At 36.9% G+C, this 12,442-nt stretch overlaps 1 protein-coding gene across 3 annotated transcripts; it reads left to right on the forward strand.

Moving 5' to 3' along the window:
- Window positions 1-4,473: 4,473 nt before the first annotated feature.
- On the forward strand, window positions 4,474-11,224 carry LOC137387222 (geranylgeranyl transferase type-1 subunit beta-like). 3 transcript variants are annotated; one of them, XM_068073559.1, is made up of 4 exons: window positions 4,474-4,547; window positions 5,258-5,365; window positions 7,950-8,111; window positions 10,133-11,224. In XM_068073559.1, exons 2-4 carry the CDS (start codon window positions 5,306-5,308, stop codon window positions 10,961-10,963), a joined length of 1,053 nt encoding a protein of 350 aa, XP_067929660.1. In that variant the 5' UTR covers window positions 4,474-4,547; window positions 5,258-5,305; the 3' UTR covers window positions 10,964-11,224. The 3 variants fall into 3 exon arrangements, with proteins under 3 accessions (XP_067929660.1, XP_067929661.1, XP_067929662.1); XM_068073560.1 differs by lacking the exon at window positions 4,474-4,547 and adding an exon at window positions 4,550-4,651; XM_068073561.1 differs by lacking the exons at window positions 4,474-4,547; window positions 5,258-5,365 and having other exon boundaries at window positions 8,020-8,148.
- The last annotated feature ends 1,218 nt before the right edge of the window (window positions 11,225-12,442 follow it).

The following is a 12,442-nucleotide window of genomic DNA, read 5'->3' on the forward strand; positions in this document are numbered from 1 at the left end:
CGGAGGCATTCCTGGTGCGCCAAAGGTTTTGCCTGGGTGGCCATAGCCATGCCTAGGGTTGTTCGGACGAGGGTAAGCACCCGTGAAGTTCGGCCGAGGCGGTGGTGCTGGAGGGACGAGTGGTGTGCTATGCACAGGAGCTCCATTCATTGTTAATATATATGCTTTCAAGTCATTAGGTATAGAGTTCCATACTGCTAATGCTTGATGTTCTCTGGAAATGTTTGTGTTAGCTTGTGCTGAGCTAGTCGGTGGGATTGCTCCATTTACTGGTTGGCTATCTACCACTGACTGCTGAAAATTTTGATTAGATAATCGAGCATTACACATACCTCCAGAAGCCATATTTATCGGTGGTATGGGAGATGTATCATAAGATGCTGCCATTTGTATTTGCTGATTTGGTTGCAGTGATGGTGGCTGAGTGATAGTAGAGGTGGTCAGATTGGTAAGCTGCATGTCATGTACAGACATGTTGGATGGTAGAGGGGGTGTGGCTGAAGGTGCTTGCTGGGCTTGGCTCTCACGTATTTCATCCAGCAAGTCCCTTGGCCTTTGGTAAGGTGTGGATGAATGAAGAGGTGTAGATAAAGGATTAGGAGTATATGAGACTGTAGAGGCAGTGGTGACGAGAGGGGTTGAATTGGTACTAGTGGCTTCTGACGCCATCACTGTTACTGATTCAGTTGATACAGCTTTATATGTGGTTCCACCACGAGTTCTACCACCTACTAAGTTTTTGTACCAGTCAGATGAAAACATTTGATGGTTATGTTCTGTGAGCAAATTGCAAGACAGTCAGCTGTGAAAATTGAATTAATTGATTATTTTACTTTTAGTTGAATATATTAACTGCCAGTTGCTATGTAAATACACTCTTGGCGAATGCGGGTTCACTAAGATAAATGGAAATTGTTTAAATAATATGAACTGCACTCAAGCCAATGGTAATTGCTCAAACAGACAAATTCGCTTCGCTCTTTTGACAATTTATCAAGTCCTTTCAGAGCTTAGTGTGGGGATTAAATGTATTTTTAATCTACCCTTTAGTTATCTATCAAAAATTTATTGATTAGATAATTGCTAATGACACAGCGCAGTCAGGTTGCCGGTTCCCTGTCAGGCGTATATTAGCTTGTCAGAATTACTCAATTGCGGTCTAATTCAACAATCTTTTAAATTGTTAAAAAAAAAGATTTCCCAGGCCTAGGATTTCTGCTTGCCTAGAAGCGTTATCAAGCGTGCTCCCTGCCCTATTTGAGCGGTACTACACGCGACAACAGCAACAAGGCAACTGACCACAAGAGCAATTAATCTTTTGGTTGGATGGGGGCTATTCCACCAGAGATCTCAAATATATTGTATGTGCAAAAATGTTTTTACTCAAGCTTGGCTGCTGGTGCACAGGAAAGTTACCGGGCACCTCCACCAAAATGCTCTATCTAGTTATCCTGTTAATTAGTTATGATAAGTATTTACAAGCTATAAATCAAAGACAACTAGAGAGCACATTGACTCACCAAAGTACTTAGGCTTGCGACTTGTTGCAGGGCTCGTTGGTACGTCTACCTCTGAGTGTTGTCCAACTTCAAGTCTGTGGAGCTCACTGAGATTGGGAGCTGCAGATTTCTTATTCTAAAATCAACCACTCAGAGGCAGTATCTAGAAACTGGTAGGCTGTCTTTACCCTTATTTGAGCCATAAGGGATCCAATGCTGTGTGTCTTTCAAGGTTAAATTATTCATTCTTACATCAGCATTGGTTCCGTTGAAGTATGTATAATTAGATGGTAATACTTAGTTCATAGGATATGCCAGTCATGAATCGTGGCTTATGTTTCGGAAGGGTAACTGCGTTAGCTATAGCCTACTATGTATAATTTGTAGTCCTTTGTTTCTATGTGCTAATCAGGTATACTAATTTTGCACATATCAGCTGTGCTGGATAATTTTTTCAACTCACAATTTGCATGAGGTCACGAACAATAAAGTTAAAAAATTCAAAAACCAGAAGGTTTGGTATTTGCCTGTTAGTGCACAGTCAGGTCACGTAATCGGTGCAAATGGGTTTTCATCTTATACATGTATTTATATATAGGTATATAGATGTGTTTTTAATGCTGATCTGAACTCTCTGGTGGACAATACACAAGTATACGCATGATTTTTAGGCACAATATACAAAGCTTTGTAAGCAGAATAAGTATCAGAGCAGCCTGATCTCTAGTTTGTTGCAATCTAGTGCTTGGGAAACCCTTTTTAATACAGTTAGTTGGGCTTATTGCTTACTCATAGTTTTTGGACTTGCATCAACAGAATTTTTTTAAAACAATGTTGGCAGACATTTGGTTGCAAGGTTTTTAAGCCTTGCAGCCAAATGTCTGCCAAAATTCGCTGATGCTTATCGAACCTGAGCTCTCGCATACAGCCTAATCAAGCTTGAGCCGATATTATGGCAAATTTAACTCAATCGTTCAAGATAGCAGGTACTAGCCTTTGTTGCAATTGCAAGTGACCATGGCCATAGATCACGCTTTAACACAATCAATCGTGCGAATGACATCAAAAATACGTCTTCTCTCTTGAACAAGCCGAAAAAACTCTACTGGTTGTGTAAAGTCTCCTCTATGGACTGTACACAATAGATCTAGATGGAACAAAGATGACAATTTGACGTAAAACAAGCAGTGCATGCAGATATCCCAACTAATATATATGATTATTACACGACAAGAGCTAATAAATGAGATAAAAAGTTGTTATCACAATATATAACCAATGATTTAACGCATACTATATAAATAATTGAGATAAATGCAGGCAAATCGATGCTCAAATTCATACAGAAAAAAATACAACGATAAAAAATACATAGAAGGCTATCCTATGTTGTGAAGGTACTAAATTATGCAATGGAATGGCTGTCAACTTTGATATAGCAAACTGAAAAGTAATGAGTGTACATAGAGACTAGATGAGCCGACTTGAGATGCGTGTATGTAGAGATTAGATGAGATGACTTGAGAGGAGTGTGTGTAGAGATTAGATGAGTTGACTTAAAAGGAGTGTGTAGAGATTAGATGAGCTGATTTAAGATGAGTGTGTGTAGAGATTAGATGAGTTGACTTGAGAGGAGTGTGTGTAGAGATTAGATGAGCTGACTTGAGATGAGACTGTGTAGAGATTAGATGAGCTGATTTAAGATGAATGTGTGTAGAGATTAGATGAGCTGACTTGAAATGAGTGTATGTAGAGATTCGATGAGATGACTTAAGATGAGTGTGTGTAGAGATTAGATGAGCTGACTTGAGATGAGTGTGTGTAGAGATTAGATGAGCTGATTTATGGCTTGTGTGGGTAGAAATTAATTAAATTGATTTGTCGTGGTTTGGTATTAAGAATAGATAGCTGACATGTAGTAAATCAGGTAACTGTGAGTCAACTAGATGTTATTGCGGATGAAGCAAGCAGAAGTTTATAATAAAATCATAGTACTTTTCTATTTTTCTACAACTGTGTTAACATAATTATTATTATAAGATTTGCTGACTCTAATTTTTATTTGTTCAATTATCATCAATTCAAACTCTTATTTTAAATTAATAATTCATTTCCTTTTCATTAAACCAGTTTTATTTAATAAAGGTGTTGCGATATAGCAAAAGAACGCAACTTCAAAAACAACCTTTTGCTACAATTTTACAACATTTTGAGTGACTGTATAGTTTTCTATTTAAAAAATAATCTGTTAATTGGATACAACTGCATTACGATTTAATAAAATTTGATTGAAACATTAATAATTGCACAAAAGACTAACATGGGTTCAAATCCATTTTGCTATAGCAACATAAACAAGTTCAAGCTTCTCTTTAATACTTCTGCAGCTTATATAGATGTAGTATGTATAAATATTGCAAATACACATATTTAGAGTTTGGAATAAGTGAGAGATTTCTTAGACAGCATAAGAAATACTTATGTTTATTTGTTTTCTGTGGAGTTTCACCAACTGCAGCTACACCAGACAAATTGATTATTTTTGCTTGATCAAAAAAACTTTTATTTATAGCTAAAACTATGGTAAATCAACCAAGGAATAAAATTCACAAGCAATAAGCTGGCGGTAAATTAAAAATTATTGTCATATGATCAATAGCTCGTTTGAGTATTTCTTGATGAATGCCAGTTGTCTTATCTTAATTTTGTCTAGTAACGTTTTGGGCGACTCGGGTGATTGGGTGACTCGGGTGATTAGGCGACACGGGTGATTGGGCGACTCATTTTTGAAGCCGGGTTGTTTACGGACGACACGCTTAAGCATCGGAAATCAATCGTGAGCGTGAACAAAAGTAATAACACGCTGCATTAGCATAGCGAGCGTACCATAAGATTTTCAAACCTCCTTGGTACGATAGATGGCAGCGCAAATGCGTACATAAACCCTAGTCTATTAAACGGCATTCGTTCCCGAGTTGAAGACTATGGACTATGATCTATGTTCTACTAAGATCCGCTCTACATCGAGCCAAGGATTACAAATATAAGGTTGTTGTCAGTTTGCGGAATACAACTATATACTAGTATATATTATTATATTTCGTAAACACAGCTAAATACTAGTATACAACTAGGAACACAACTATATACTAGTATGTATTATCGTCTTTTTTAAAGGCTATACTGACAATCGATTGTTATATGCAAACGCTTTTTGTAAACGCATTGGTCACGTCTTTATTTTAAAACATTGATTTCGATAATACATATAATATATATTTGTTAACCAAAAATATATAGATGTGCTATGCGTAGCAGCAGTAGTGTTAAGGATCATAAGAAAAAGTCTGGTCACATAATCGTGTTTATTTAGATAGTATCTTAGTCAGTATAGCAGCTGCTAGCCTCATCTCTGGAACCTTCTTAACATTCTTAAGCTAAGTTAAGATCCGCATTAGAAATTTTACTAACCCAGTTTTGAATGGAATATGTCTACCTTTTTCTATCCTGACTAGTACACTGAGTCTCGTGCGCCGTGAGAGATGATGTGTAATGACTATATGCACAATCATTCTCTGACATGGTGAGGTGACTGCTTGGTGCAATGGTTTGCGTGTTGGTGTATGAAGCCGAATATTCAGGTCTCGAGGTATAATCATTGGAGGCATTTAAAAGTTGATGTTAGGTCACTTCATATCGGTTCTACGAAATTAGTATTGTACTACAAAACACTTTACAACATCTTGCATGTTGTGTAGGTATCTGAGCACAGTGCCAGAAGGCTGGTTGTGTGAGAAAAAACTTCCATGATGGAGGAGATCCTAGTGGTTAAGCGGCATATTAAGTACTTTGAGATGTGTCTAAAGGTAGGCTTCTACATACTATTATTTGATGTACTGTAAAACCTCTAATTGAACGCCACTTTTATTTGAACGCCACCTTTATTTGACAGCCACTATAGGAGAAGGGTTGAGAAATAGAGCGCGATCCTTTAATTGAATGCCACCTCCATTTGACCATCACTTTGACATTCTTTGATTTTACAAACCCATAATAGCAAGTGATCAGTAGAAAAGTGTCCACCAAATCATACTAATAATGATTTGGTTACATTAATAGCAGTTAATTCTTTCATTGTTTCCGTTCGTATCAAAGTCCGTTTTCCAGCTCCAGCGCTTTTCAGTTTTTTTCCATGAAAGCAACAGCATAGAAATAATTAGTTACTGTATCAAAATAATAGTAGTTCCTTGTTTAATGCGGTGTTGTTACTTTGACGTATGTGAAAAGCGGTTTACATTTACGCTAGTATATGAATGAGTAGCTTTAAGCTAAAAGTTGTCCTTAGTGAACATATGGCTCGAAGTTAAGGTCAGAAGACACTGTGGAAGGTATTGAACGGCCAGAAGAAGATTAAATCATTCTATACAAAAGTAACAATCAGAACGCAACTTGCAGAGCAAGCGATGCAACTATTTTTGTTTTTAAACTGTAAATTTTCGTTTTTGCATGTATTCTAAGTAAGATTTGTTTATGTCACTTGTTCTTGAATATATATTTGCAGCATTTGATAGATTATTATTATATAACTTATACATTTGCGGATTTATAGCATACTATTTGATAGCATCCTTGCAGTTATATAAAGCTTACGGTGGATCAACGCTCATAATTCCTCTTCTATTGCACATGAAAAGCTAGTTATGGTTGCAAACTTTAAAAAACATCAATGATTGCAATGAGCTTTTATGCAACATTGTTAAATATAGTTATAAAATTATGCCTAAAATTATTAGAAAGTTCGAAAGCTCCAGCAAATTGCAAAGCAGAGCCCAGGCTATATCGTCGCAGGTTAATTGCAAGCAATACATATCAATTGGTAGAGATATTTCTTAGTTTCCTTATGCATATTTATTTAGAGATCTACGACAAGTAGGAGACAGGGCAGTATCCACCTGTTTGAAAACGGTACTGCAGGGAGAGTCCAAGAGGGGTACCGAGCGCCCTCTTGGTGGGGGAGGGGAGTCCGGGGGTTCTCCCTCAGGAAAATTTTTAGTATATAGTCAAAATGGTGTAAATCTACATAGCACACTTGGCTCCTGATGGGGCACATGTTCTAACAGAAAATTTGACATAATCCAGTTTTCTAAATATAAAACTGTTTATTGAGGTTGTCTTTAACAATGCTTATTAAAAATATAATGTGAATGGGAGCTGCTAAAGGGGTTGGCCACAGCTAGCATGAGATAGAATTATCACCGGGTACACTGCTGAATGGTGTAGGAGATGAGTAGTCACCTATGAAATAATTTAATTTAATAATATTGTAGAGTTAAAAAGTAAAATTAATAGAGCACCATGTTAAAAATAATGTACTTATACTATAGTCTATAATACTGAGCAAGTAGTACCTAGTAGATTTAAGTTTGAGCTATGCATGTTACATGCATAGCTCAAACTTAATTTATTTCTATGAACAAAATTTTTTGTACATAAGCATTCATTTACATATCTACTACTACAAAAAAATACAACCATGTACAATTGTCTCTGTATGAAATGCTTGGAAGCATTCCTTTCGGTAGAGTCCAACGCTATAACATTGCCGTGCGAGCTACCACAACAATCGTTTTTCTCTGTATATTCCAAGTATTATAAAAGTCTATAAAGTTTACATCACTTCCATCATCTGAATTATTGTTATTGTTATTCTAATCACACCAAAAAATAACTTACAATCGGAGAATCAAATAGTATTTTATTTTACCGTTTTGAAAGTTAACCCCATGTTGACTGGTATTTTCAGCTTTTATTCTTTTTCCAAGGAGGCGCGATTTCATTAGCACAAAGCAACGCCTTTCGGATAATCGCTTCATATCTTAATTTATCGACTAATATCTTGTTGATGTTATTTAAAACTTACTAGCATTCATATCCTTTGTTTAACGTTACGAGACGGCGGCTTTATACTAAAAGCGACGTAAATGCCGTTTCCCCACACAACCGATAAACGACATTTTGGCCATTTCCCCAGCCAAAGTATTAAAATCAAGCAAAAATGACGTGAATTCCGGAATTTTGAGCTTCAAAAAATGGTACTGCCATGGCAGTAGCTGCAGTATAGGAGGATACGGCTCTGGTTGGAGATAAGTTAACAGATTTCTTGCATCTAAAAGGGTTAAAGTTGCTCCGCCTGAAGGAAAGTACAAAATATAGGCGACATACGCTTCACCCACAAAAGGGTTGAATTTATCTTCCCAAATTCTGAGAAGCTATTTGACAAATACAACACTACTTCCAATTGACCGGGTTAAAAAATAGAGCGCCATAGTGTTCAAATAGAGTTTTTACGGTATCTATAAAATTCAATAGCTCACCCATTTAAAGTGTTATTAGCTAGCATTCAATGCACACTGTTATAGCATTTGGTTAACTGCTCGATGTTTCTCACAGGTCTTACCAGGACGATACGCCTCACTTGATAACAGTAGAATGACAATCGCTTTCTTTGCCATTAGTGGACTAGACTTGCTTGATGCCCTGGACAAAATCAACATATCTCCGGCAGACATGATTGAGTGGATATACTCACTTCAGGTTCTTCCAGTTGAAAAGGTATGCCTTTGGAATGCCCAAGCAAAAGTGTAAAGGTGTAAGTCTATTATTAACAATGTAATACTAATAGCGTAATACTAAGAATAATTTTGTTTTCTTGATATGGTTTTAAAAACTATAACATTTTATTAGTACAGTGAAACCTCGGTTTTCGAACATAATCCGTTCCAGAAGGTTGTTTGAAAACCGAGTTGTTCGAGATCTGAAACAATTATTCTCGTTAGAATTAATGTATGTAAATTTTAATCCTTTCTCAGTCGAGAAAACAACATCGGTAAAGTATTTTTTTAATATTTTACACTATAAACTGTACTACATGCTATAAATAAAAACGGGTAGATACAGATCGTGTTTAATTGTAATAAAATATTTTCTATTTATGATGATGAAAAAAGAAAACAAAACGTAAGCATTTCGTACGTTTTGCTCTTAAAACATTGAAAAAATTCTAAGTTAAGATACAATACCAAAAGTTATAGAACTTGATAATGAAACAGCAAAAAATGCAACAATCATATGACAAAGAAAATATGGAATGGCACGTTTATTTCACATCTTTGAAGGAGAATCTTTTTCCAAAACAATTTAGGGTACCGCGACTGGAGGAGTTGCCTCCCTAGTAAATCTCCCCGGTAGAGGCACTTCGACCCAGATGGTTCCTTCTTTTTTGTAAAGAATTTATGAAGCGTAACTTGCTTCTCCCTTTGTCAACAAATGCTTCCATGCTGTTTCCGGAGCTGTTTTGAACGTTTAATTCCAATTCGCATGCCCTGGTTTGGTCGAAAACCGTATTTATGTTCGAGATCCGAGACGAACAAATCTCAAATTTTTGGTCAAAACCGAATTGGTTGAGAACCGAAGCGTTCGAGACTCGAGGTTCCATCGTGACTTCAGTTTTTAAACCAAGTTGCAACTCATCTTAAGTAAACATGGAAGGTGAAAGTCAGCTGATTAAGACAGTTTTTATTAATTATATAAACTGTCTGTCAGCTGATAATAGTATAATGTTTCATGCACCATACATGGGCACAGTTGTCAGCTGTAGCATGGTACAAGAAACATATATCAGGAACATCACTGCAAATTAAAGTTTTCACATAAAATAAACATGTGGTTCATCCAGTCCAACTTACCTTATACTCGTTAGTATTATGAAGCATAGTATGAACAACATTAGGTAACAATTGGAATAACATAATAATATAGACCACACTCAAGTCACTGTTAACTACACAATAAACATCAGAGTCAACAATGTTTGTGTTTGCTTACAGTTTTACATCTTCAATTTCTAAGCTGGGACTTTTGACAAGAGTTGCTCGAAATTATTTATGAAGGAGAATTACATGGCAACTTTAAATTACATTTGTACCATGCTACTATATCAAGTAATTTTTGAAGAATAACTTTGTGAGAATATGTGTAACCTGTCTCTCTGTGTTTGAAACTTGAATTAAACAAAATTTTTCAATTCAGTATCGGCCAGTAAAGTTGATTATACAACAGCCAATGCCTGAGGTACTCTTTCCTTTTTAAAGTAGACATTTGCTTGCCATAGTGTGTGTTAGTGGATAAGAAACGTAGTAAACTATCAAATGACAGATATGCGACTGCTAAGTTAAATTGCTACCAGGCTGTGAGTAATTGCCTCTTTCAAAAATGATGGTTTGCTAGTGGCTGTTGCACACAAGTGGGCGCAGCACGAGTGGGCGCAGCACGCAACATGCAATGATCATACTAAAGTCATGGCTTTTACTGAATGCTTAAAAATTGCTTATTAAGCAAATTTATGTGATTTGCGGCTTCGTGAACAGTTCATAAATACATCAGATACAAGTATTCGTGTACATATCTATGAAATATCATATTAGGAATTGTTCTATCTTTCATTTTGACCATTATCAGAGGAGAGAGCGCGCAAATCTTGGTATCTTGCTCACAATATTGTCTAGTTTGTTTGAATCATTTGACAATACACTTTCACTGTTGCCTGTATGATGTTGTGTATACATCTTTGGCAGGATGGCTTATCTGATATGAGTGCCTCAGGTTTCAGAGGATCCACTTGGACAGGGGCAAGTTTTGTCCAACCTCAGACTGACAAAATTTTGTATGACAGCGGACACGTGGCTATGACATACACGGCCTTATGCACTCTCCTAGTACTCGGAGACGACTTAAGTCGTGTCGACAAGCAAGCGATAGCCTATGGTCTGAAGAATCTACAACTGGAAAATGGAAGTTTCCAGTACTGTGTCGAGGGTTCCGAGGATGACATGCGTTTTATTTACTGCGTGGCAGCCGTCTGCTATATCCTCAATGACTATTCGACGATTGATGTAGAAAAGGCTGTCAACTATATAATAGATAGCTTGAGTTATGAGGGTGGCTTTGGGCAGCGCCCTTTTACGGAGGCAGTCGGAGGATCAACCTATTGCGCAGTAGCCGCTTTATATCTGTTCAACAAACTAGATAGATTGAAACCGTCAGAGCTGGCTCTGATCACACAATGGTGTCTTAATCGCCAACAGTCTGGATTTCAAGGTCGCCCAAATAAGGCTGTAGACACCTGCTACTCTTTCTGGTTAGGGGCCACCTTGCAGATTCTTGACTCTTTTCAGCATGTTAATCACAAGGCTAACAGAGACTGGCTGCTCTCTGTACAGGACTATATGACGGGTGGTTTCAGCAAGTGGACGACCACATCTCCAGATCCTCTGCACTCCTACCTCGGCCTCGCTGGTCTTGCACTTATGCATGAAGAGGGAGTGCAGAGTCATTTCTCTCCTCTAAATATCAGTCAGCGTGCTGCCAACCATCTTCATAATTTGCAGAATTCATCAAGCTGGTAGCCTACCATAGTTATGCTTGTTTGTTATGTTAGCAGATGTATTTTATTATGCTGGAAGTACGACAGATTTTTCATTCAGCCTAGTTCTATTTATGTGAGCGATAGTTTTTCATTTTATATATTACGTTTGTTGTCCTTCTTTTACATGCATGCAGTTGCTCATTCAATGTATTCCAGTATTTTAGGCTATCATTGAAAATACTGCTGAAGTGTTTTTCAATGTTTATTTAGAATACTTAATCTATAATAATAATCTATTTATAAAAAATTTAGGGTTTGTTTGTTGGTTTAACGTTTGTTTGTCCAGTTAAAGCAATAGTTTTTAGGAATGAAAAATCCGGTTCGCATTGGATTTGCATTTGGAGCTTCCATGTCAGTCGACAGGCGTGCTAAATCACTAGACTACATGTCCAACTGGCTATAGTGATGAATAATCGTGAACATACTTATGCACCTGCCAATCTTTGATACCAATTGGTTAGAATACTCACACTTGAGCAAGGGTGCATAAAAATCATCACACAATATTTTTCCTAACACTGGCTTAAGTTATAATGACTAGCTTAAGTTGCTCAAATTCATTTAGCAAAGAAACTTAGCCAATTGAAAAGAAATTTTCTATACAAAACCTATTTTGATTACTCGCGTAACATCGGGCATTCATCTAGTTTGTAAACAAGTTCGTCAACGGCAAATAAGTTACTTTTATCGCCCTTTGCCATACTGATTTTTGTAGCACGTGATTCATAATCTTCCACAAGGATAGGACGATCCCCATAAAAGCTAGATGACTACATTCAGTACTTAAAGACTATATAAAGCTACGCTGTATATAAATGCTTGTTCGATGTTCTTGTTCAACATGCTTTTGTATGTACACTAGTCTCTCACATTCTTCAGTCTACAAACCTCTCGAGAAAAGTGGCCATCAAAAGCATAAAGGGAGTTAGAGTCTAAACTAATCATTTTCGCAGAGCGTAAAAGCAGGTGATCTGGACACACTTAACTCTTTTGCTGGAAGTATGATGTTGTCATTTTAGGGTGCTAGTCATGTTTGCTCTCTGTTTGTTTAAGCTTTGTTTCCGAATCCAGAGTGCTTAACTAAGTGGCTTCAGTACATTTTCTAAATACTGCAGAATGTGTCTAATTGTCTTTGAAAAACTCCATTATTTTCATCTGTTTCCCATTCACTATTTTGATATATCGTTTTAGTGGTATTGCTGCCACTTCATTATTATTATATCATAATGACTAGCTGTACTAGTCTGCGTTGCCTGGGTGTTAAAAATCACCTTATAAACAGAGATAATGAGAGTTGCCGGCCACTTGCTATTAGCCTGGCACATTGCCGATAGAAAACTTGAGTAAGCTTACTAATAAATCTACTGATGTTATGTTGCAACTGAAAGCGTCGCTTGTGTGGCTTAGTTAGTAAGGCAGTCGGACTGGCGAACAGGAGGTTCCCAGATCAAATTTTCTG

Source organism: Watersipora subatra, chromosome 2 (assembly GCF_963576615.1).
Source record: "Watersipora subatra chromosome 2, tzWatSuba1.1, whole genome shotgun sequence".
Lineage (NCBI taxonomy): Eukaryota > Metazoa > Bryozoa > Gymnolaemata > Cheilostomatida > Watersiporidae > Watersipora > Watersipora subatra.

Bases quoted from the DNA above. Each gene is read 5' to 3' on its own strand.
- LOC137387222 (XM_068073559.1), top strand. From the start codon at position 5,306: ATGATGGAGGAGATCCTAGTGGTTAAGCGGCATATTAAGTACTTTGAG. The intron at 5,366-7,949 runs GTAGGCTTCTAC...TGTTTCTCACAG, and splicing joins ACTTTGAGATGTGTCTAAAG to GTCTTACCAGGACGATACGC. The intron at 8,112-10,132 runs GTATGCCTTTGG...CATCTTTGGCAG, and splicing joins AGGTTCTTCCAGTTGAAAAG to GATGGCTTATCTGATATGAG.